The 25,593-nt window shown below is 54.1% G+C and overlaps 1 protein-coding gene across 4 annotated transcripts; it reads left to right on the top strand.

The window, feature by feature from the left end:
- Window positions 1-1,275: 1,275 nt before the first annotated feature.
- On the top strand, window positions 1,276-25,593 carry SLC8B1 (solute carrier family 8 member B1). Of its 4 annotated transcripts, none has more exons than XM_027577127.2 (17): window positions 1,278-1,457; window positions 1,831-1,978; window positions 3,157-3,394; window positions 8,759-8,911; window positions 9,035-9,087; window positions 9,218-9,275; window positions 9,427-9,531; window positions 9,617-9,784; window positions 10,765-10,798; window positions 11,874-11,927; window positions 12,181-12,311; window positions 14,393-14,534; window positions 18,175-18,296; window positions 19,856-20,009; window positions 20,730-20,810; window positions 22,216-22,283; window positions 24,436-25,593. In XM_027577127.2, the coding sequence occupies exons 3-17, from the start codon at window positions 3,284-3,286 to the stop codon at window positions 24,631-24,633; spliced, it is 1,632 nt and encodes a 543-aa protein (XP_027432928.2). In that variant the 5' UTR covers window positions 1,278-1,457; window positions 1,831-1,978; window positions 3,157-3,283; the 3' UTR covers window positions 24,634-25,593. The 4 variants fall into 4 exon arrangements, with proteins under 4 accessions (XP_027432929.2, XP_027432928.2, XP_027432926.2 ...); XM_027577126.2 differs by having other exon boundaries at window positions 1,279-1,457; window positions 9,426-9,531; window positions 10,691-10,798; XM_027577125.2 differs by having other exon boundaries at window positions 9,218-9,531; window positions 10,691-10,798.

Raw genomic sequence — 25,593 nt, 5'->3', positions numbered from 1 at the left:
ACAGAAACCAGACGCCCTGAGATTCCAAATATAACATGTTCTGGACCAGTGTCATCCGACTCAGAGTGGGGAGCGAGAGGAATGCTCTCTTTAAAGGTAAGGAACCCGGGAGGGTGGGGGCGATGGAGGTTGGGGAGAAGGCCGTGGAGGTTGGCGGGGGAGGGTGGAGGACAGGCCTTTGAGCTGGGCCAGGCGCATGAGCAAGGGTTTGTGGGGTGGAAAAGGGAAGTGTGGCATCCTGGGCAGGGACCACAGAAGGAGCACAGCTGTGGGCCATGTGTAAGTAGCAGGGTGTTCGGGGAATGGGAAGCCCTTCCCGGGCCAGGGCGGGAGAGGGTGGCGGCGGGTATACCAGACGAAGTCAGAAAGGGGCGCGAGGGCTGGACGGTGAGGGGCCCCGAACGTCCGCGGGGAGTGGGGCCGCCGGGCGGAGGCGTCGGAGGTGCATTTGCAGGAGCGGGGGCGGGCTGCGGGGCTGCCCCGGAGGGGACGTCTGCCCCAGTTCCCGCCCACCGCCCCTGCCACCACCGCCCCTGGTACTGGTACTGACTGGAAAGACGGCGGGGACCCGAACCTCTCCAGAGGCTGGGAATTGAGGAGGGGTATGAATGCAGCACCGACTCTCCTGTCTTGTCTATTTGCCATATTTTTCTTTTACAAAAAAGCGATCCTGGGCGCCTGGGTGGCTCAGTTGGTTAAGCGACTGCCTTCGGCTCAGGTCATGATCCCGGAGTCCTGGGATCGAGTCCCACATCAGGCTCCCGGCTCAGCGGGGACCCTGCTTCTCCCTCTGGCCCTCTCCCCTCTCATGCTGTTTCTCTCTCTCTCTTTCTCAAATAAATAAATAAATAAAATCTTACTTATAAAAAAATAATAAAAGCGATGCTACGAGGGGGAGTGCTGACCCTAATCAGGAGATCTCGCAAACAGAGGCATTTCAGGCAGGACGGCCGGAATATCTGTGGGTGAGGCGGGACCTGCCCCTCCTGGGACCTTCTCAAGCGCCCCTTATCACCGCTGATTCCCAGAAGCATCTGGAAATAAAACCCCTAGTTTCATCCCCTAACTGCCCCCTCTCCGGCCTCCTGCTGTCTTTACCCGTCAGGTTTTATCTCAGCTTCCGCTTTAGCGGCACAAGCCGACCGACAGGCACCGGACTGAAAAAGAAAGGGGACAGTCCCGGGACCTTGCGGGAGCCTGTGCCTTTAAGGGTGGGGGCGGGCCCAACCTCAGGGGCGTGTCACTGGGCGGGGCCAGCGAGGGCTGGGCCTGACCGGGACCCGCCCGGGCAGAGCCTGCGAAGTGCCCTGGACTCTGCCACCCGCTGGGCCCCCGGATCGGCGGTGGCGGGCTGGGGGGAAGTTCGGGCAGTACGGGCTGGCGGCGGGGGACCGGGAAGGCCGCTAGGCCCGGCGGGGTCGAGATTCGGAGTTGGCGGGTCCGAGGCCCGGCTGGAGGTAAGGGGAGCCTCCTCGTCCGCCCCGGCGCCGCCTGAGGGCGGGCACCCGGACTTCAACTTCTCAACATCCGTCAAGGATTGGGAAACAGCACGTTGACGTTTCCCGTTCCCCGGGGTGTCGTACCTAGAAAGTGCAGCCGCAGATGGGGTTGCAGCCCCAACTTCCTATACCCGCCGCTTCCTATCAGGACTGCGAGTCTTCTGCGCGTAGGGCTCCAGACAGGCGCCCAGAAGGTGCTCAGTAAAGGCTCCCTTATGAATGACTACAAGAAACAGGCAGCCAATAGAGAGGAGGCACACCAGAGATGCAGGCATTTATTGAGCTCTTATTGTATGCCCCCAGTGGGCCAGCATTTGTCTCCATTTTGCAGATGCGGAATCAGAAGCTCGGAGAGGTGGAGTGACCTCCCCGAGGCCGCACAGCTCCTAAGTGGCTGTGACTGAATTGGAAAGCTGGAGTGCCTGGTTCCAAATCCGTGCCAAGTTCCAGGAAACAACAGGAGAGGGGAAAGTTAACAGGTGAGAAAAGGGAGCTGGGACAGGCCTTTTCTGCACCCCTTTCCCCTTCTCTCCTCTGGAGCCTCCTCCCCACTCCTGCCCTGTCAGGTCATTGAGAAATATCTATGCAAAGAATTACAAAAAAAAGTAACGTTTTCTGGACTTTGTTTCTGTTGATGGCAAAAACAAAACATGCTCATCTACAACGGGCGCAGAGCCAAAAGAAGGAAATTGGTGTGCCAAAGACTTGGGTTTTTTTCCCAGTTTGATTTCTTTGGAAGGATTGAAGCTGGGTTTGCCCTGGTGTTGAGGTAAAAGGCAGATGCTAGAATCCAGCTCAGCTCTGCTGCTAACATGCTGTGTGATTTTGAGCAATTCACTTCCCTCTGGGCCTTGATTTCCCCATCGGAGACGCTGTGGTTGGCTTTGTGACCTTGCCTTGTGACTTCGGGCTGGTTAGGGAACTGCTCTGAGGCCAGCTCCCGCCTCTGTAAGACAGGCAGGGACAATGACATCTCCATGGTTGTCCTGAGGACTGGAGGAGAGAGGTGAGGCACAGTGGCTGAGTGAGGACACAGACCTGGCTCTGTGCCCAGGTTTGCTCATCTGTAAAATGGAAATATTAAAAGTACCTCCCCTTGGCCAGTTGCGGGAATTAAATGAGGTCATCTGTGGTAAGTGCTTAGCTCACTGGAAGACATAGAACAGCATTGCTTAGTTGTCTCAAATTGGTGGCCCAAAGGCCACGTCCACTCCCAGAAGTATGTTTTTGTTGTTCTGAGGGCTTGCCAAGTCCCCCCCACTGCCCCCTTCTGTATTGATTTTCCCCAGCTGGGCCCCCCCCCCCCCCCCCCGCCCCCAGCTGAAATCTCCTCTGGAGTCCTGGGATGCCTCCTTCCAGCCCTGATAATTCCAGTCTCGGGCTAGGGGCTGGGTGTGGGTGGGAGAGGCCTGCATCTCCATGGAGACACTATCGGGGGTACCTAGGAAGAAGGGCATAACTAACCTGCATGCTGAATGAGCGGGGACCCTGGGGCCCACCAAAGAGCCTCCATCCAGAATGAGTTTCTACATTTGTTTTCCTTTGGTGGGGTTAGCAGGGAGGGCAGTTCCTCAACTGAAAAAGTTTTCAGTCCCTTCCTGCTGGGGCCTAGGCTCTTTGGTGACACTGTCCCTCCTTCTCACCTCACTCTCTGCAGGCCACTGGAGTGACCAGCTGTTTGGAAGTGAAACAGTGCCGAAGGGGGAGCAGAGAGTGAGGGCCAGGCTCCGCGGGGTCAGCTGTATCTGCACCCAGTGCTGAGTTGGTTCCGTGTGGAGCTGCTGATGGTGGAGACGGTGTCCGGGGCCAGGGGCCCATTTACAGGGGCCCACACTGGCCCCCAGTTTTCAGCCTTAGGTGTGAACCAGACCCCCATGGAAGACGGGAGCATCCAGGTAGGAAGCTGGCATTCATCTAATCCACAAATATTTACTGAGCATCTACTATGTGCCAGGCACTGAGCTGAACCCTGGGGTATACCAGGGAACAATATAGACAAAAATTCCTGCCCTCGGGGAGCTAACAGTCTTCTGGGAGGACAGATCATGGAGCAAACATGTAAATTTCAGGTGGTAAGATGTTAAGTGTTTTGCAAATAACCTCTTCAGGTGATGGGGAGGGTGTATTTCCAAATACTTCAGAGTGGGCTTCTGTGAGGAAGTGACCTCTGAGCCAAGCCCTGAATGGAAAAAGTAAGTCACTTATAAAGGCATCTGGAAAAATCTGGGAAAAGAACATTCCAGGCAGAGAACAGCAAGCACAAAGGCCCTGAGGCAACAACAAGCTTAGTATGTTCCTGGAGCAGTGAGGGGGCCAGAATGGCTGGACCAGGGTGAGTGAGGGGGAGAATATTAAGAGATGAGGATGGAGAGGTAGTGGTGGCCAGATTACAAAAGGCCTTATAGGCTGAGGCTAGGAGATGATATTTGTTTACAGTAGTTGGGAGCCCATGGAGAGTTTCAGGCAGAGGGATGTCCAAGTCTGATTTATGTCTTCAAAGGAGCTCTCTGGCTTCCCTGGGGGGAATGGATTGAGAAGAGTGAGGGCGGCAGCAGGGAGATCCGTGGGGGGCTTTTGTAGCTATCCAGGTGAGTGGTGGTGGTTGTGGAGGATAGGAAAGGAATGGAGGGGTTTGAGATAAATGTTGGGGGCACAATGAGCGGGATGTACTGATGGATTAGAAGGAAGGGCATAGTGGTGGAAGAAAGGGGATTTCCGGGGGAATAGTGGTGCTGTTGATTTGGATGTTTGGAGGGAGGAGAAATGGGGACACTTTGGTGAGAGGCAAGAAGTCTTCTTCCCGTAGGCCATTAAGACAGGCTGCGGGAACTTGAAGCATGCCATCCTGATGTCTGTAAGCAGAGGAGAGGTGACAGTGCATCCCAAGTTAAAGACTGAAGGCAGGGGACTGCTCACAGTGACCCTCTGGAGTCCCACCTGCAGGAGGCTGGAGTTCTCGCCCTTCCCCATTCCCAGGAGAATGGAATAACAAACTCCTCCCTCTTGAACTGAAGGGCTGAGAGTGTTTAGTGCCCACGCCAACTTTGTGGGGCTGCAGAGTACCTTCATGCCCATCTTCTGAGGCTGAATGGGTAATTACACCCATTTTACAGAAGGGAAAGTGGTTTATGGTTACTGTGGTTATAAAATTCACTGCTGCCCGTCCAAGGAGGGGCATGCTCCCTGGGGGTAGGAAAATCTCGGTAATCTGTGGCTTGTGCCAGATAATCTCTGAGTTACTGAGCACTCAGGCCAGCCCTGTGTCAAGCTCAACAGATTCTCCCCTAAACCTCCCGAGATGGGCATAAACGTCTCGGCGCTATAGATAGGGGTGCTAAGGTTTAGGGAGGAGAAGCTGGCCAGAGCCAGGAGAGGGCCAAGTGACTCAGGAAAGAGGATGAGAAAGGAATGGGGAGGAGGTGAAAAGTCATCCACCCCAGACTCAGAGCAGGGCCACTATAACTCTGCCACCCCAGGGCAGAGAGCTGGGGGCAGGTGCTGGTGGGCTTTGGGGGAGGGCATGACCCCCTCGGGATGGGGGCTGATTCGGGGGCTGGAGGCAGATTTGGGGGACCTGATTTGCTGGCTCACTCCGCTGCCAGGGAATGGAGACAAGCTGGGGTGGGAGCGTCTCCCTGCATCCTCCCTGGCTGACCCTGAGGACGGTGAGGAGGGAGGGAGGGCAGGCAGGACAAGGGACTACCCCTGCCCAGTTGGGCTGTTTCCCCGGGAGCTTCAGCTGGTAACTTTCAGGCAGAGCAGAGTCCGAAACCACCTAGCAAGGGTGGGCTGTGTGCCCTTGGGGAAGTCACTTTGCCTCTCTATGCCTCAGTTTTCTAATCTGTTAAGTGGAAAGAATCGTACCAACCTCCTGGGTCTGTCATGAAGACTGAGTGAGGATGGTGTCCAGCACAGTGTGGGGCAAAACAGTTATGAGGACCTACTGTGTGCCAGGCACCGTGCAAGACTTTGGTGGGAGAGGTAGACACGGAACAAGTTTGTGATCCTACAAATAACTGGGGATTTCAAAACACGTGAGTGCTTGGAAGGAGAGGACCTGGAGTGATGAGAGTTTATAACTGGGGGATCCGCCTTAGGCTGGAGGCTGTTAGGGAACCCTTCCTGAAGGAAGCATCTGGGGAACTATGAATGTGGTGGATTCACAGGGACAAAGAAGGAGTGGGGTATTGGGTGGAAGGGACGGCAGGTGCCTTAAGTACAGCGGGCTCCATGTTGCATCTGCAGAGAGCCAGTGAGCAGGGTCGGGACAATGGCCAGGGGGCTCCGAATCCAGAAATCTCACCTGCCGCCTGGTGTTGGTGGGAGTTCAGAGAGGGCTGAAGGATCGTGGAGCCGCAATCTGACAAAGTTGTTTCTTTGAAATTAGGGTGAAATATACATAACCTAAAATTCAACAACATAACCTAGAATTCTCCCACTGTGAACCATTTCTCAGTGTGCCGTTTGGTGCCTTAGCATGTTCGTGCTGTCATAGCTGTCACCACCATCCACCTCCAGAACTTTCCCACCTGGCAAAACTGAGACCCCGTCCCCAATAAAGAAGAACTCCCCATCTCCTCCTCCCTGAGCCGCTGCTTTCTGCTTTCTGTCTCCTCTGTGGATTTGACTAGTCCAGGTACCTCCTGTAAGTAGGGTTAGTGGGTATTTGTCTTTTGGTGACTCGCTGACTGCCGAGCATGATGCTCTCCGTTATGGCACCCCAGAAGGTTCTCCCATGGTGTAGTGTGTGTCAGAACTCCCTTCCCTCCGAAGGCTGAATGTTGGTCTGCGGTATGGATCTGCCACCTCTGGTTCATCCATGCATCCGTCAGGGACACTTGAGTTGCTTCTAGCCCTTCTGACTGTCGTGAATAGTGCCGCCGTGAACATGGGTGTGCACGTCTTCTCTCTGCGACCTGGCTTTCCGTTCTTTTTGGTATAAACCCAGAAGCGGATTTACCGGATCATAGGGTGATTCTATGTTTTTCCACTTTTATTGAGATAGAGTTGATGTCCAGCGCTGCGCTAAGTGTAAGGTGTACGGCATAACGTCTTAACGTACATCCATTGTGAAATGATGACAATAAGCCTAGTTAACATCTCTCCTCTTGGATAGATTTTTAAAAAGAAAGGAAAAATGTTTTTTTCCCTCGTGATGTTCTAACGGCTTTCATACTTGCCAGACAGCAGCGCTCCCTGGTCACCGTGCAGTGCATTACATCCCTGTCCTGGTGACTAACTCTCTTTTTGATTTTTCCGGAACTACCACGCTGTTTTGCAAGGCTCTGCACCATTTCACATTCCCACCAACAGTGCACGAGGGCTCTGAATCCTCCCCATCCCAGCCCCATACTTGCTAGTTTCTGGCTTTGTTTGCTTTGTATAGTTGCTATCCTAATGGGTGGGAGTGGGTATTTACAAAGCTTTTAACAGAAAGTTTGAGAAGGAGGAGGGACATTCCAAGCGGAGGACAATGACTGAGCAAATGCATGACATGACAAAGGACAAATATCCATTACATAGAGAGCTTCTACAAGTCAATAAGAAGAAGCAAACATTGCAACTGAAAAAAACTGGCAGTTCAAAGAAGGAATACAAATGGCCTTGAGAAGGGCACTGAGAAGTAATCAGGGACTTGGAATTGAACAGCAAGAAGATTCCTACCACATCAGCCTGGAAAAGACTTGGTGGCAGGTGCAGGTGGGGAATCCCATTTGCCGGTGCTGGTGCCCATGTGTATAAGTAAAGCTTGGAGGAGCATATTTTGGCAAAACCCATAGAATGTCTAAGATATTTGTCCCTCTGTGAGGGGCGCTGTCAGGGCGCTGACCATATCCTTTGCACACTACCTACCACTTTGGTGGGCTTCTGTTGACTTCTTCTAGTGGCCAGCATCTTTTTCCCCATAAGCACAGTGGGCAGGAAGCACTTGCCTACAACCCCCCCCACCCCCACCCCCGGCATCCTCACCTGATGGCCGATTGGAGTTGGTGTGTAAATACCGCAGCTCCCTTGCTCCTGGGATTACTAGCCCAAGGTGGGCAGTCCCAGCCCAGCCGCGCTGGTTTCTTTTCCTTCCTTCTCCTGCTTCCCCATTGTGGTGGTTACATTCTGTACACTTCCCAAATACGTACTTATTCACTCATAAATCCGTGTCTCCGCGTTGCTTCTGGAGGGACCCAGACTAGGATGCACTCTGACTCAGCACTTTTACTTCTAGAATTCTCTCTTTCAAAATATTCTCATATATACTCAGAGAGTCATGTGCAAGGATGTTTATTGCTGGCTATACTGAAAAATCAGACACAGCCATTTGCCTGCCAGTGGGGAAATATTACCACCACCTGCCACCCCCCCCATATCATTCAGAGCATGAAATACTACACTCATGTTACAGACTCTACAGGGAGTCCACAGGGAGTGTGATGGCTAAAGACAAGGTTCTAGAACCTCAATTCCAACCCTGTCTACCACTGAGTGGACCCCAGGACACTGCTTTAGTCTCCTTATCTGTATATGGGGCATGATAATAGGGTCTTCCTTGCAAGACTGTGGGACAGATTAATTGAGATACGTTTTAAGCTCCTAGCCCTGTGCCCGGCATATGGAAATTACTCAGCGTGCTTTCACTTTGATCACCTTCATCATTCTGTGTACCAGTATATTAATAGGTGGCATATACGTGAAGTGGTAAAAGCAAATTATAGAAACAAGAGATTTAAGATGGATCTGTTTCCGTAAAACGAAAGTAGCTGTAGAATAGGATGGACATACAAGGTCATTATGCCCGTAAGGGGACTCTGGAAACTGATCGTGGGGGGCACTTCGGAGAAAGGTGGGATTGTGGAAGGTAGGGAAGAGAAGCAAATTCATGAATTACTCGTGTAAACAAGTCTATTCAAGAAGAGTAAAGCTTGGGGGCGCCTGGGTGGCTCAGATGGTTGAGCGTCTGCCTTCGGCTCAGGTCATGATCCCAGGGTCCTGGGATCGAGTCCCGCATCGGGCTCCCTGCTCCTTGGGAGCCTGCTTCTCCCTCTGCTTCTCCCTCTCTCTCTCTCCCCTCCTCTGTCTCTCATGAATAAATAAATAAAATCTTTAAAAAAAAAAAAAAGAAGAGTAAAGCTTGGGGTTGGCACTTGGAGGGTGTGAGGGGCTTAGGGGTTGGGCTGAGGGAGGGCATCTTCAGCCACTTAGATGGTCCTGGTCCAGCTGCCCTCAGGGTGTCGACCCCTGACGCCCCCCTCCCTCCCTTCCTGCAGTGTCGTGAGGTGTGTGGCCTGAACGTCTCTGACCGCTGTGACTTCATCCGGACCACCCCTGACTGCCACAGCCAAGGGGGTTACCTGAACTACCTCGAGGGCATCTTCTGCCACTTCCCCCCTAACCTCCTCCCTCTGGCCATCACCCTCTATGTGAGGCCCTGCCCCAGGGTGGGGGGCAGGGGGGCGTTGGTGAGCGGGGCTGGTGGCCCAGGCTGGACTTGACGCTCCCTTCCCTCCCCCCACCCACCCCCCCCCCCCGCACCCCTCTCCCAGGCTTTCTGGCTACTCTACCTGTTTCTGATTCTGGGAGTCACAGCGGCGAAGTTGTGAGTGTGGCCTTGGGCTCCCATCCAGCTTATAGATGGGAATGGAGTCCCTGGGAGGTTGACATTGGGGTGACCCCGTGTTTGGAGAGAGGATGGCGTGAAGGACACCCTGTTTGCTTTTCCTCCCTAGTTTCTGCCCTAACCTGTCAGCCATTTCCACCGTGCTCAAGCTCTCCCACAACGTGGCAGTATCCTTTTGTCCAGGGCCTGCACCCCGGAGGGTGGGAGGGGGGTTAGAGGGGAGGCTGGGAGACCACGTGGCGGCTCACGGCCCTGGGACAGGTCTGGACAGGCTGGGGCCCCTGCTCTGTGTCCCCTTGACGTGCTCCCCCCCCCATGGTGTCACCTTCCTGGCCTTCGGGAATGGCGCACCCGATATCTTCAGCGCCCTGGTGGCTTTCTCGGATCCGCGCACAGCCGGCCTGGCCTTCGGGGCGCTGTTTGGTAAGAGCAGCCCGGGGCAGCCGGGGCGGGGGGGGCGGCGGGGGGGCGGTGCAGGGCGGGCTGAGCTCTGCGTCTTCTCCTCCAGGTGCGGGTGTGCTGGTTACCACCGCGGTGGCCGGTGGCATCGCCATCTTGCGCCCCTTCACGGCTGCCTCCAGGCCCTTTCTCAGAGACATTGTTTTCTACATGGTGGCCGTGTACCTGGCCTTCACTGCACTCTACCTTGGCAGGGTCACACTGGCATGGGCCCTGGGTGAGCAGCCGCGGGGCTGGGCGGGTGGGAGGCACCAGGGGACACAAGTAGGTGGCCCCACTTTTGAGGAAGGAAACCCTCCTCAAGCTGGCTTGAGCCAAAAAAGGGAACCTATGGTTCAGATAACCAAAGGGGGCAAGGGGGGGAGCCTGGGGGGATGTTCTGGATTTCTGGATTTTCTCAGTGTCCCATTTTAACAAGCAGTATAGCCAGGTTGCTGACTGTGGCCCCCAGCGTCCCTGCGGCACACACACCCCACTCGTGGTTCAAGGGACGTGGACGGAGGCACAGTTCACAGAGGGTTCTGGAAACCCACAAGGGACACTGAGATGCAGAGACATCCAGGGATCAGCAACCGCAGGAGCCCCTGAGAGGCAAGGGGATGGGGCTGGACCCCAGCGAGGACTGGAGGCCTGGACCAGGTGCCACCAAGCACAGGCAACAGTCCCAGAGGGTCACAGGTCCTGCCAGAAACAGGGCACCACACCAGGGAGGGGGTCTGGAAAAGCACCACAGACTCTGTCTTGCTGCCTTCTGATTTGTCTTCAGGCCCCTTTTCACCAAACCCAGTGCCGCCAGAGCTCGGGGGCTGCAGTCTGCGGGGCTCAGCTTCCCAGGGCGCAGAGCAGGACACCAGCCCTTCGCACTTGAATCGGGTCCTGGAGGCCACTGTCTGTGCCAGGCGTTACCTCTTTGATTGCCCGATTGTGGAGGGCAGGAAGGGAAGATGGGCCAAGGGAAAGCAGGGTGGTGCGGTGGGGGCTCTAGGAAATGGCCATTTCCCTACTGCTACTGGGCTAGGCTAACGCAGACCACCACCAGCAGGCACCAGCAGGAGAACGGGCAGCACTTTCTGGGGCTATGGCCAGGATGCCACTTGGTGATGGCCTGTGCCCTTGTCTGCAGCTTACCTAGGTTTGTATGTGTTCTATGTGGTCACCGTGGTTCTCTGCACCTGGATCTACCGATGGCAACGGAAGAGATCCCTGGTCTACTCCATGCCAGGCACTCCAGGTAAGTGTCTGAATTGAGCTCCCAAGCGAGGCCAGCGGGGCCTCGCACCCTCTGCACCCTTCACGACTGCCTTACATCTCTGGAGGCCAACGTCACCGTCCATCTCTTCTTCGTACTTTTCCCACTTGTTCTGTGCCAAGGTCCCACGTGCACACTTCGGCTGTGCCGGTGAGAGGCCTCATCAGCTGCTTGTCCGGTTTCACGGGCTCTTCCTCCTCTGTGCTCTCTCCAGGGCAACATCTGTCTCAGGGCTGTCACTGCTTACCTCCAGTAATGCTCCCCACTGCCCTCGGCTTCGAACCCAGATGCTTCCCTATACACCAATATGTGCACACACAAACACACATACATACACAAATCTACGTGTGCACACAACACCTGCACAACACAGTCGTACAAATATACACATACACAAATACATACACAACACACGTACGTACATATACACATACCCATCCCCATGAACAACACACAGGTGCCGGTGACTCGCCCTACAGGAAGTCTGCCATGATTTCTCCTCTCCTCCCTCTCTGTCAACTGAGCCTTCAGAGTTCAGCACACATCACCCTTGTGCTGTCTTCTAGACCCATCATAGCCACATCAGGCTGGAGGAAAAGGGGGGCTGAGGCCTGGAGGGGAGCCGAAGGGCACCTGTAGCAGGACGGGGGCTAGCAATGAGGAAGACCATTTTCCTTTTAGGCCCCCCTTTACTGGGCTCAGGCTGTAGCATTCCTGAGGACTTCCAAAAAAAGGGTCAGACTGAAAAAGAAAAATATGATGGGTTCCAAATTCTGAAAAGTACAAAATCGAAGTCAGCAAATGTTTGAGTTACGTCTTCAAACGCCCTTATTAAATTTGACTTTATAGCTACGTCATTATATTTGAAGATTTTTTTTGAGTTAGACTTTCTCACTCGGTAAGAATGCTGAGAAATCCAAGGTCCAGATGGCCTAGACACCTGTACCCTGGAAACGGCCCTGTCCCGGAGGTGTCCTACTCTGGAACAGTGCCGGGGGAGCGGGGGGTGGTCTGGGCTCCCTAGCTGGCTCGTGTGAAACACCCCTCTCTCCTACAGAAATGCTCTCAGATTCTGAAGAGGAGCCCGTGTCTTCCAACAGCTATGACTACAGTGAGTCCGGACTCTGCCCAGCGGGGGTGGGGTACCAGGGCAGGGCTGGGGGTGACAGAGGTGGGGAGATGGGGCCATCAAGGCCCCAGGAAGGAGGCTCCGAAACAGCCCCACCTCTCACTGCATGACGGCTGAGCCAGGCCCTGGGCTTGTCCTTCTTCCTGAGGGTTGGGAGGACCAGGGGGAGTGGAGAGGGTCTTCTGAGGGCTGAGCCAGCCACAGATACCTGCCCCTTCCTGCCTCGTACACCCAGGCGAAGAGTACCGCCCGCTGCTCTTCTACCAGGAGACCACAGTTCAGATCCTGGCCCGGGCCCTCAACCCCCTGGATTACAGGAAGTGGAGGAGCAAGTCAGTGTGTTGGAGGGCCCTCAAGGTGGTCAAGGTAGGAGGGGGGACCCTGGAGCCAGGCTCCCGGCTCCGTGACAACACAGGACAGTGTCCAGTCAACCTTCTCCAGCTCAATGAGAGAGGAGGGGCTGGGGTCTTGCTGAGACCCTCTCAGAATAGATTACGTGGGACTTGATGGGGAAACTGAGTCATAGAGTCTGGCTGATGGCCTGACCTGCCCCCCCCACGGAGGAAGGATTGCATCTGGGACAGAGAGAGATGGGAGGGAGCCCCTCCTGACTTGGTGAGGGGGGCTCTGGGGCTCAGATGAGGGAGTGGTCAAGGGGAGCTCGAATGAGGACAAGATCCGGTTGTTCTGACCATTTGTTGTTTCCCTGGGCTAAAGTCTCCTGAGGATTAGATCTGGGGGCCACTGGGTACTTGGGGGGTATGCTCTTGTCTTGGCACAAGAGGCCAAGACAAACTTTGCACGTTGTTTTAAGCCTCTACTCCTATCACATTCACCAAGCACCCATTGGCCGAAGCTTGTCCTGTGGCCACGTTCAACATCAGTGGGGCAGGAAAGTGTATTCTGCAGCCTCTAATCACTTGACAAAGGACATGGGCATTTAATTCTGTTCCAGGAAGGGATTGAAGAATTATGAACGGTATCAGGCCTATCATAGTTTATTAAATTGGGACAGTTTCGTAAAAACTACTCCGTGAAGGGCTGAGTACGGTGCCAAACGGGCATGTGCTTCATTTCATTGCACTTGGCTTTACCAAGCCTCGCAGACACTGAGTCTCTTACAAACTGCAGGTCTGTGGCAACCCCTGCGCTTAGCAGGTCTTTTCCAAAAGCATTTGCTGATTTCGTGTCCCTGTGTCCCATGCTGGAATTTCTTGCAACATTTCAAACTTTGCACCACTACTCCATGGATCGTGGTGATCTGGGAGCAGTGATTACAGCTTGTTGGGAGCTCAGGGGCTGGTTAGCATTTTTTAGCAATGAAGTATTTTTTTTAAAGATTTTATTTATTTACTTGGCAGAGAGAAAGCAGGATAGCACAAGCAGTGGGAGAGGGAAGAACAGGCCCCCCGTCGAGCAGGTAGTCTGATGCGGGGCTCGATCCCAGGACCCTGGGATCATGACCTGAGCCAAAGGCAGTCATTTAACCAACTGAGCCACCCAGGCGCCCATGAAGTATTTTTTAATTAAGGTAGTACATTTTTTGAGATACCATGCTCCAGCACTCTTAACAGACAGTGTAGTGTAAACATAACTTTTCTATCCACTGGGAAACCAAAAAATTCTTTTGACTCGCTTTATTGCGACATGCACTTTACTGAGGTGGTTTGGAACCAAATCTGTGATGTCTCTGCGGTTTGCATGTCGTGAGCACTCCGTACATGTGATTATTAATTTAGTTATTGACTGAAAGCGCAAGGTGTGGAGTCCGTTGGAGCTGGCCCTGGATCCCAGGTCACACACCCTTCTGTGCGTCTTCGGAGAACTTCCTTAACCTCTCTGAACCTCAGTCTCTTTTTCCCGAAGGTGAGAAAAAGAGTAGTTCCTACGCATGGGGCCGTGGTTAGGATTAGTGGATGAGGTGCCACGGTCAGCTGAGTCACGGCCCCCCAAAGATGTCCAGGTCCCGATCCCCGGAAATGTGACTCTTGTTACCTTCCTGGCAAAAGGGATTGCAGGTGTGATGAAGGGTCTGGAGAGGTAGAGAGTCTCCTGGGTTATCCAGGTGGGCCTGATGTCATCACGAGGGTCCTTATAGGGAATGTGAGGGGGTCTGGGGTTGGGGGGTGGGCAGAGTCTGAGGAGATGTGATCACAGAAGCACAGCAGGGAGTGACCGGGGGCCACAAGCCGAGGGATGCACGTGGCCCCGCTGATACCTCGGTTTTGGGACCCCGTGCCCCAGAGCCGTAAAGGGGAAGGACCTGTGTTACCCAAAGGCGCTTGGTTTGGGCTGGTGCGCCAGTAGCTGCAGGAGACCGCTGTGGGCACTGGGCCTGCCGGGCCTCGGCCACGATGGCCGCGTTCTGGTGTAACCTTGCCCAGGGTGCGGCCAGCCCAGACGCAGGCCTCCCTGGTGACACCCTCCTGCCTTGGCACCCTTGGCAGCTGCCCGTGGAGTTCCTGATGCTGCTCACCGTCCCCGTCGTGGACCCCGACAAGGAGGACGGGAACTGGAAACGGCCCCTCAACTGCCTGCACCTGGTCATCAGCCCGCTGGTCTTGATCCTGACCCTGCAGTCGGGGGCCTGTGAGTGTCCCCTCCCCCAGGCCAGCCCACCTCCCTTCCCCGTCCCCCCCTCCCCCCGACATTCCAGAGTTTTCTTCTCAATCGCACCACGGGGGCCCTGGCGTCGGAATCCCAGGCATCCAGCACACAGTAAAGGGACACCAGCGTCCCACACTCAGCTGGTGCAGTACTGCCGGCCGCAGATGGTGGCTGCAAACTGGTGGCCCTCGGACCAGGTCCAGCCCTTTGCTCATTTGCCTGCGTTAAAACATTTGGAGATTTCACATGAGAATCCAGGTCCAGTGCTCCGGAAGGCAGAACTGGCTGGCGCTGAGAAGGGCGTTTCCCCGGTGGGGGGTGCCCGTGGTACGCAGCAGGACAGTCCCCTCCCCTCCCTTGCCTCTTGGGGGACCCGGCTGGGGAATTGGAGTTTTCTCTGTCCGCTCCAGGCTGTCCTTGCCCTTTCTGACCTGCTCTGGCTCCAGAAATGCCCAGGCATTTCTTCCTGTTGTCCGCCTTTAGTATCTCTTGCTGCCTGTGCCTCTCTGTCCCCTGGGCATCACCTGGAGGCGGAGGAGGTAGGGCGCTGGGGGCAAATGCATGGCTGGGCGAGGCATTTTTTTGCTCTAACAGGGTCAGCAAATTCCCTGTGGGTCCCCTCCCGGATTTATGGGGCCGGGGGGGGGGGGGACACTGTGCAAGAGCCTACCAGGGCTCGGTGTGACCCCAGAGCTGAGAAGGGCGGCCTTTAGGGGTACCAGCTGTCTGGTTCGTCAGTCTTCTGTTCCCTGTTGAGCCTCCCGGGCCAGGGCACTGCCAGGGACTCGCTTTCATCTCTGGGGCTTCTTAAAAGAGTGGACCCCAAGCATCAGTCATTCACGAGCCAGCTTCTTGATTTTTCTCCCATTGTATACTATGCAATTTGACCTTTCTCTTGAATCAGCTGTTTTTAAATTTATTTTTTTTTATTTTTTTATTGTTATGTTAATCACCATATATTACATCATTAGTTTTTGGTGCAGTGTTCCATGATTCATTGTTTGTTCATAACACCCAGTGCTCCATGCAGAACGTGCCCTCCTCAATACCCATCACCAGGCTAACCCATCCCCCTACCCCCCTCCCCTCTAGAACCCTCAGTTTGTTTTTCAGAGTCCATCATCTCTCATGGTTCGTCTCCCCCTCTGACATACTCCCCTTTTCTTCCTCTCCTGTTATCTTCTTCTTTTTCTTTTTTCTTAAAATATGTTGCGTTATTTGTTTCAGAAGTACAGAACTGTGATTCAACAGTCTTGCACAATTCACAGCGCTCACCGTAGCACATACCCTCCCCAATGTCTATCACCCAGCCACCCCATCCCTTAAATTTAAAGTTATTGAAAAGGAAACAATATCACCTGCACCGATAGGAAACTGGCTTCACTGCCAGTAAGTTCAAGGTAACTGCAAAGAGAAAGACAATAAACATAAAGCCTCTGAGCCTAGAGGCTCTGTTCCATAGGGCGTGTAGCAGGGGTTAGAGACGTTACCGACCTATTCACACCATGGAGACTCTCTCCGGAGGAGAAATCGCTCACCTGAGATGTGACTCTGGCATGGTAGTGTCTTGTCCACATACCAGCACTATCCGGTGATAGCAGGTCCACACTGGGGAAATACTGGTTCAGGCGAAAGCATTTATGACCCCCTTCCGGGCTGAGCCCTGGACTTGGCTCCCTGTGGGAGGGGGTGTCTTGTCTGCCAGTAGAGCCTCCCAGCCTCCTCCCTCTCAGACAACCCCAGAGCCATCTTACTGAAGTGCTGCCTTTCCTATGTTGTGGTCACTCCTCCACTCAAAGACCTCCATGGCTCCCCAGTACCTGTTGGTCCAAGTCCATACCACCCTGGCCATCCGTAAGGCAGCCGCGTTCCCTGGTCTCTTCTGCTCTTGCTGGCATCCACCTGCTTGGTTCCTTCCCACCCAGCTCTCCCCTCTCCCCCTGTGGCCCTTGTACCCCCTGTCTGCTTATGCCTCATCATACATCCTCAGCACTCAAAGAAGCCCTTCCCGACCACCCCACACCCCAGCCACCTCCTAAAATTCCCCCAGAACAGACCTCGCAAACACAGAGAAAGGGTCCCCCCTCGTTCAGGTGTCAGGTTCCAAAGGTGGAGCTACTGGTGAGAACCAAGTTCAGTCAAAATTACCTCCTGAGATTCACGCACAGTGTATTGTGCACACGATTTTGTGTATCAGCTCCCTTGTGTAATTCTTAAATGCCGACTGACATTGGAGAGCCAATGAGCTAGACTGAAGAAGAACAAGAGGAAAGTCTTGATGCAGGTGTCTGGGCAGCCAAACCATCCATTGCCTTTGAGACCAGTACTGACTCCCTGGTGGTGGAAAGGGTTGTGTGTGGAAAATTCTAGAGTGTGCCGTCTGCCTGTAGGGTTTCCCTCTTTTCATGTTTTGATGTGAAGCCCCTGGAACTTTCATAACTTTTTTTTTAAAGATTTATTTATTTAGGGGCGCCTGGGTGGCTCAGTCAGGTAAGCATCTGCCTTCGGCTCGGGTCATGGTCCTAGGGTCCTGGGATCGAGCCCCGCATCAGGCTCCCTGCTCAGCAGGGAGCCTACTTCTCCCTCTCCCTTGCCTGCCGCTCACCCTGCTTGTGTTCTCTCTCTATGTCAAATAAATAAATAAAATCTAAAAAAAAAGAGATTTATTTATTTATTATTTTATTTTATTATTTTTTTATTTTTTAAAGATTTTATTTATTTATTTGACAGGGAGAGACACAGTGAGAAAGGAAACACAAGCAGAGGGAGTGTGAGAGGGAGAAGCAGGCTTCCCGTGGAGCAGGGAGCCCGACGCGGGGCTCGATCCCAGGACCCTGGGATCATGACCTGAGCCGAAGGCAGACGCTTAACGACTGAGCTGCCCAGGCGTCCCTATTTATTATTTTAGAGAGAGAGAGTGGGGGTGGGGGAGTGAGGGGTAGACGGAGAGGGAGCCAGAGAATCTCAGACTCCCCGCTGAGCAGGGAGCCCCACGCAGGACTTGATCCCATGACCGTGAGATCATGACCTGAGCTGAAATCAAGAGTTGGATGCTTAACCAACGGAGCCACCCAGGCGCCCCCTGGAACTTTCATAACTTCGAATGGGTTGGTTTGTGGAGTGGACTTATCAAGAGGGCAGGTGCTAGGCTCCAGGACCAGTGGGTAAGGGTTGGGTTCGACTGTACAGCTCATTTAGTGGAGTGATGCCCATCCATTGGCAATGCCTGGCTGGAGGGTGCTGCCTCGAAGCTCAGTTGGAAGAAGCATCAGCATGATGGTTGATTAGTGATGTCTGCCATGGGCATGGGCGAGGACAGCCGTTCCCATCCTGGTCTCCTAGCAGAAGGCTGGGGAGAGTCTGTCTGTCACATTGTCTGCCTTCTTTCCAATGTGGCTAGCTTGAGGGTGAGGGCTCTGTCTTTAATTTCTCTGTGCCCCTGAAGTGTCTGGGACGGTGCTGGGGACATTGTATGTCCAAACAATCGAGTGTAAGTGAGTTTTATCCCTGGGTCCCTCCCCCAGGCCCTCCCACTCATTCTGGGGAAGGGCTGTGCCCTCCAGGAGCAGGGGTCGAGCTGAAGCTGTGGAGAGTCCCACGCCCCTTTCTTGCCCCTCCACAGATGGCGTCTATGACATAGGTGGCCTCGTTCCCGTCTGGGTCATCGTGGTGATTGCAGGGACAGCCGTGGCTGCAGTGACCTTTTTTGCCACATCCAACAGCGAGCCCCCCAGGCTTCACTGGGTAAGAATCCCCAGCACTCCCAGGTGGGGCAAGGGGACACTGGAATCTCCCAGGAGGGTGTCCTGCTCGTGCCCCTGGGGCAGATAGGCGAGGAATCACTTTCCGTAATGACAGGTCTTTAAAGCCACTTTGGATGATAGTTGTGTTCCTTTTCGAGGTTTTTCTGCTTTTGTTTTTTGGGGCTTTTGTTCGTTTGTTTTGGTAACAGCTTTATTTTATTGAGATGTAATTCCCATACCATACAATTCGCCCATTTAAAGCGTGGGATTCGGTGGTTTTTATTATACTCACCGAGTTGTACCCCTATCAGCATTTCAAGGCCTACACCCAGGAGCAGTCTTCTTCCTTCCCTCCCTTCTCCGCACCCCCCCCAGCCCCCGGCCCCCACCAGTCTGCGTCCTGTGCCTGTGGAGTTGCCTAAGTTTTGGACTTCTCACGGAAATGGGATCCTACGATATGTGGTCTTTTGCAAGTTTGCATCATGTTTTCAAGGTCGTTCCATGCATCAGCCGGGGATTAGGGATGGCTGAACATCCATGGTATGGATACAGCACGTTTTGTTTATCTGTTCATCACCGGCGGGCACGGGTTGTCCCTACTTTGGGGATGTTAACAAGGAACGCAGCTATGATGTTTGTGTGAACACGTGGGTCTGGAAATAGGCTTTCATTTCTTTTGGGTGCATTCCTGGGTGAAGCTGCAGGGGCAGACGTTATGTTTCACTTTTTGAGCAATTACCAGACTCTCTCCTGCTCACTCTCGGAGAAGCACCTGCGTGTCTCCCAGCCACGTTCCAGGGATGGAATTGTCTGATGTATGTGGGTTTGTTTTTTTTTTTCCCATTCTCTCCACCCTGTGGCACGCTGAGGAATTTTTAGGCAGTTTGTTCAGAATGTACTTTTCAAAGTGCACTTAAAAGTTTATTTTTTTTTTTTTACTATTTATAAAAAAATACAGCTTTTATTTTGAGAAACACTTGAGTGTGTCAATCCAAAGCAGGTCGAATTTTCAACCAATTGATGACTTAGAGAAATAGTGTTCAGCCAGTGTTTTTACTGGGTTTTGAAGTACCTCACATACTCCTACGTGGATGTCCTTCGAAGACACAGCGCCGAGCGAGAGAGACCAGTTGTGAAGGACCACGTGTGGTGTGAGGCTCTGTAATGATGTGTCTCGAACAGGCAAATCCATACAGACAAGAAGCAGAGTAGTGGAGGCCCGGGGCTGGAGGAAGGCTGCATGGGATGGGGAGTCACTGCTAATGGGCATGGAGTTTCTTTTTTCTGGAATCATGGGACAGCATTTGGTCCGGAGCCTGGAAGCTGAAGGAAGCTTCTTGAACTCTTTCCTGACAAAAGAGTAATACTAGGGAGAACTTGCTATGTGCCAAGCACTAACTGCTCTGCATCTATTAACTCATTTATGCTCATGACAGTCTCCGGGGTGGGTACTGTGATCATCCCATTTTGCAGATGAGGAACTGAGACCATGGCCCCATTGGGGACCATATCCCTGTTGGGGACTGGCCTTGGTCCCATCAACACCCATTCCCTCCCCAGCTCTTTGCTTTCCTGGGCTTCCTGACCAGCGCCCTGTGGATCAACGCAGCGGCCACGGAGGTGGTGAACATCTTGCGGTCCCTGGGAGTGGTCTTCCGGCTGAGCAACACTGTCCTGGGGCTCACGCTGCTGGCCTGGGGGAATAGCATTGGAGGTGACTCGGGGTCGGCTGGGGTTCCGGGATGAGTGCAGCCACGTCACTGCCAGAGTGCACGTGAGCAGGGGCATCTAGGGCACCTGCCCTCAGCATGTGCTCAGGCCCACTCTTGTTTTGGAATAACCATCACTGGGCATCCGGATAAGGTGGCCTGGATCGTACCTGGGCCAGGAGACTAGAGAAGCCCCAGCCTCTTCCCCACTCTCTGCTCCCCAGAGTTCAGGCAGGACATGGAGCCCATTGCAGCCAACCATGCTGAATGTGTACATGGTTGTGTGACATATGCAGGCATTCACACATGCATACGTATACCCTTCTGTAACTATAGCTGCCAAGTAGGGTTGGCTAAGTTGTGCACTGCACAAAAACATCCAGACAAGGAGTCAGGGGGGCTGAAATCTAGCTCTCCTTCCACTCACCTTTTGGGCACCTTTTCCGAATTTGCATAAAGGTGCTGTGCGTGCTAGCAGTAATGGTATGTCACATCCCCAGAGTTGCCCATGGGTGGGAAAGAATGGGGTAGAAAGAATCAAGGAGGGAATTGTGTCATGGGATGTGTCATGGGCGTGGGATGCCCAGCTAGCTAGTGCAAGGCCCAGATGGGCATTCCTTGGTGTTTGTTGACTGAATGACTGTGGTTAGCAATAAGGAGTGAATGACCAAAGAGGACCAGGGGGAGCCACTCACCATTCAAGGCGGTCTCTTGTTTCCATGCAGATGCCTTCTCAGATTTCACACTGGCCCGCCAGGGCTACCCACGGATGGCGTTCTCGGCCTGTTTCGGCGGCATCATCTTGAGTATCCTTTGTGGGACTGCCTTCCCCGTGGCACGGGCTCCGAGGGCCATGGGTGTGCTCCATGCCCCACTCCTGGGACTGGCCCTTTCTGGAACACCTGGGGCAGGAGACACAGCTGCTGGGACCTCAGCTTCCTCATCTGCAAAATGGGGATGTTGAGAGGACCAACCTCAGGTGGGTCGTTGTGAGGACTGAATGAGGTGACAGAAATGCGTGGCACGTGGCAAGCACTCAGTGGATGGCAGATATTACTGTTAGGGCGGTGGCGGTAGACGCCCCCATGCTGAGCTTTCCTGTGCCCTATGGAAGATTTTCTTCCTCTTGCTTACAGATGTCATGGTCCAAAGATGTTAGGGGTTGGCGAGCTTTTTCTGAAAGGGCCAGAGAGTAAATATTTTAGCCTTTGTGGGCCTTACCAACCTCTTTGGCAACTACCTGACTCTGCTGTCATAGTGTGAGACCAGCCATAGGCACTACAGAAATGAATGGGCGTGGCTCTGTTCCAATAAAACTTTATTTATAAAAGCGGACAGTGGGCCAGATGGGGCTGCAGGTTGTAACTTGTAACAAGCAAGCAGCCTGGGGCTGGGAGAAGAAAGGGCTTCGAAAGTAGCTGGTCCCGGCTCCCAGTTCCAGCGCCACCACATGCCTGCTATGGGACCTCGGGGCTTTGCACACATCTTACTGTCTGCACCTCGGCCATCTCTGCGCATTCAGAATGGGTTGAGATGGGGCACAGCACCCAGGGCAGCGCCTGGCACAGGCTGTGTGCCCAACCAACGGGGAGATGCTGTTGGTTGTGAAATAAAGTCGTATTATTTGCAAGCACTTGGAGGGCAGCTGTCCCCAGGCTCCACCACAAAAGGGCCCGCGGGCCGAGCCCAGTGCCGGAGGTGGCTGCACAGCACAGCCAGGATGGGCGGGGCCCGGGAGGCGTGCCTGCTGTGTGTCACTCCCCAGCTGGACAGGGCTTTCTGGGGCCCTTTGCACCCACTGAGACCTGCTCCCGGCTTTTGGGCTGTGGCCTCCCCTGATCCCTCAGGCTGGGGTGGGAAGGAAAGAGCCTTGCCTGGAGCAGGGTCCCCTGAACAACACCTAGAGATGGCTTTGACCTGTGCTCCGTCACCAGCCCCCCAGGGGATGGTGGGTGGTCACCTCGCCCAGCCACAGGGAAGTCAAGTGCTTAGCCGTGTACCAAGCACTTCTCTCCCCTCATTCCTTGCCTACAGATCGGGTGCAGAATGCACACTAGACACTCACCTTCCTAAAAGGGCTAACACTGGGTAGGGTCCCCTCAGAGAGGATGTTTTGGGGGTGGGGGTGCAGAGACCATAGGAAAGGTGATGGGCATGCAGTTGGGGTGGGGAGCGGCATTGTTCCAGCAAACTTCCTGAGCTGGGCCACAGATCTGCTGGTGGGAGTGGGGCTGGGCTGCCTGCTTCAGATCTCCAGGAGCCACGTGGCGGAGGTGAAGGTGAGCGGCCAGACACTTCTGTACGCGGCCCCTTCTCAGGTGGTCCCCCCGGTGGGAGAGCGCTCACATCTCAGCGGCGCATGCTTGCTGGGGAGGGGCGTTGTCTGAATTTGTGACAAGCCTGATTTGTAGAACATTTTAAAAATATCTTGAGTAGAGGGTTGAAAAAACGTGTTCCTAACAAGTTCATAGAGTAACTAGGATGTCACTTCAGGGAAGGGGCAGGAAGGCCCTGGCTTTAGGTAATGGTCCCCCATCACTTAAGCCTCTTGCTGTGTGACTGTGGGTGAGTTAGGACATCTCTGAGCCTCAGTCTCCTTGCCTGTGAAGTGGGGTTGATGGTCACCCCCCAAGCTTCCTGGGTAGACCAGGATGGGGGACTAAGCCCCTGCAGGCGGGAGCCTGGCAGATTTGGAGAAGGTTCTGAGACACCTCAAGTGGAGGTTCTCACGTTTCCAGGATGCCTAAGAATTTCCTGGGGGTGCGTGAGACCTCCGTTCCCAGGCATTGCAGGGGTGGGACCTGGAAACCTGCATTTTAAAATAAGCTCCCTGGGGACTGATGAAGGTAGGTCGCTTGAGAAAGCCTGTTCTAACAGAGGTTGAAAACCCCAACACTTGCCGGGGCCGGGAAGGTAACCGAAACGTGTAGGTGACTCAGGTGGGCCTCACGTGGCCAAATACTCCAAATTTTCTAGAGAAGAAATCAGGATTCCTAGGGGAACTTTTGCTAGTCTCAAATACTGCACTGCGGTGCGCATCGGGCATCTCTATTTTGAAGGACCTGAATTCAGAGACCAAACAAGAGAAGGATTATGATGGGGATGGGGAAGGCGGGGCATGGCCTCGGGGGATGGTTTGCAGGCTCCCTCCCCCACTTGGAAGAGCACTTGGGGTCCTGTGAGGCCGAAAGATGGCGGTATTAATGGGAACAGTCACCCACTCTCTCTCAGCTCTCGATGGTGACAGTGGTGACGATGGTGGGACTTGTGGCTGGCTTATAATTAGCTGGCATGGGGCCAGCCTTTGGCAGTGGCCACGCCCACAAGCAAATAGCTACTTACTGCTTGGAAAGTTTGCTTTGCTTTTCTTTAAATAGACGATCCTTTTTTTTTTTTTTTTTGAGGGGGGAGGGGCAAAAGGAGAGGGAGAGAGAGGATCTTAAGCAGGGGCTCGATCTCACAACCCTGAGATCTTGACCTGACCTGAAGTCCAGAGTCAAGAGTCGGGTGCTTCACCGACTGAGCCACCCAGGCACCCAGGAAAGTTTGCTTTTCTAAAAGGTAAACACCATTTGCAAATTTTGTTCATGGGTTTCATAGGTTGCTTTCATTATCAGTTCCCAGGCAGTTGCAGATAATGAGGCTTTAGGGTTGGCTCTTTTTCTAACTTTCTCTTGCTCTTTGTGGAGCATGCGTGCATGCATGCATGCATGTGTGTCTGCATTCCGCTGCCTTTGTACTGAGTTTACGAAATGCTCCCGCTGTAAATTAAGACACAGGGCATCAGGGAAGGTCATCAGGGAAGGATGGCCGTGGGTTGTGTGGGGTGGAAAACACAGGTTGCTCTCAAATGCTACGTACTGCGCAATTCCATTTCTGGTTTCAGAATTGCTGTGCAGGTCTGGTGTGTGTGTGTGTGTGTGCGTGCAGATACGTCACTGTGTGGGGAAGAAGGATAAGGTATCCTTGAGAGCTTGGACGTCGATGGGGGCTCTGTCCCTCCCTCATTAGTTTGCTCGTCTGTGCACTGGGGGTAATGGCGCTCCCCTTGCAGGCGGATGGGAAGATGAGACGCTAGATGGTGTGGGTAACACACCCAGCACACTGCCCAGTGTGCGGTTAGACAAACGTTAAGTCTGGAAGGAAGGGAGGTGGGGAGAGGACAATTTCACTTCTTTTTACTCTTCTGTATGGCTGGCTTGAGAAGTTTTCAGCATCTGCATGTAACGTGTGTATGTAACCTCCTGTATTAGTGTCCTAGGGCTGCCACGACAAATGACCCCAAGTTAGGGTGCTCAAAGGAGGAAACTTCATGGTGGGGCGTGGCCAAGGGGGCCAGAAGTCCTGCCCTGGCCTCTAGCGAGGGGCGGGTGACTGGTGGCTGCAGTGACCGGGCCTCTCCCCCCTCCCCCCCCCCCACTGCCCCCACAGCTGGAGCCAGATGGACTGTTGGTGTGGGTCTTGGCGGGCGCCCTGGGCCTCAGCCTCGTCTGCTCCCTGGTCTCGGTACCACTGCAGTGCTTCCAGCTGAACAAAGTCTACGGCTTCTGCCTGCTCCTCTTCTATGTGAACTTCCTCGTGGTGGCCCTGCTGACGGAATTTGGGGTGATTCACTTGAAAAGTGCGTGAATGACGCCACGTGTCCGGGGCCGCCTGGTGGCCAGGAGGTGTCACTGCAGGCGGCGAGATGGACGTCTGGCCTGGGTGGCTGTGAAGGGGGTGGCTGGGGGTGGCAGGGACCGCTGCCTCTGCTGGAGGTTCCTGGCTGCCACCTGTGCAGGGAGAACAGCTAGGCCTTGTTTCTGGGAAATCGGAGACCCGGCTGTGCTGTGCACAGAGCTGCAGACAGAAGGTAGACTTCCTTGGATTATCCGTGGAGCCTCTCAGAGGCTGAGTGCCTTCCGGCCGGTGTCGAAAGACCAACAGAGTGTTCTAGGGCCTGTAGTCATGCCCTGCTGCCTTCCTGCATCTTCTCCTGAGTGCTCACTCAGACTGCTGTCAACCCCAGGCTTAGGGTGTCAGGGCGACTCAGATGGCGGGCAGAACATGGTGGGCGTCTGGCCATCCCGGGCTGTGTCCTAGAGCTGTCCCGTCCGACAGAAATGAAACGTGAGACACATGCCGAATTTTGAAATTTCTAGTCGCCACGTTAATAAAAGCCAAAAGAAACAGGCCCTATATTATATGTATTATTCAGTGGCTCCAAAAGAGCAGCGTATGGCACTGGCCCCATTATGGCCACCATATTGGACGGCACAGCTCCGGCCTCTACCTCTCGAACTGTCTGCTGGCTGTTGGCTGACTCCCCTGTGCCCTGAACCTCGGGTTTCCCCAGCTGTGAAACAGGCATCAGTTGGACTGTGCCCTGTCCTCCCTCAGGGGGAGCCCAGGGCCGGGGTTCCAACGCCTGGAAGCTCTAGGGAGGACGGAGAGAGTGCTCCCCAGTGCCTTCCTGCTGTCAGCTACGGACCTGCCTTTTCAAGGAGCAACCGTTCAGTTTGCCCAACTGCCTTCTGTCAGCAGCTGCAGAAAAGCAATTCAACTTATTTTTTCCCCCAGTGAAAAAAATGATTAAATATTTCACGTGTA

This window comes from Zalophus californianus, chromosome 14 (assembly GCF_009762305.2).
Source record: "Zalophus californianus isolate mZalCal1 chromosome 14, mZalCal1.pri.v2, whole genome shotgun sequence".
Classification (NCBI taxonomy): domain Eukaryota; kingdom Metazoa; phylum Chordata; class Mammalia; order Carnivora; family Otariidae; genus Zalophus; species Zalophus californianus.
This window is presented reverse-complemented; position numbering and strand designations above follow the sequence as displayed.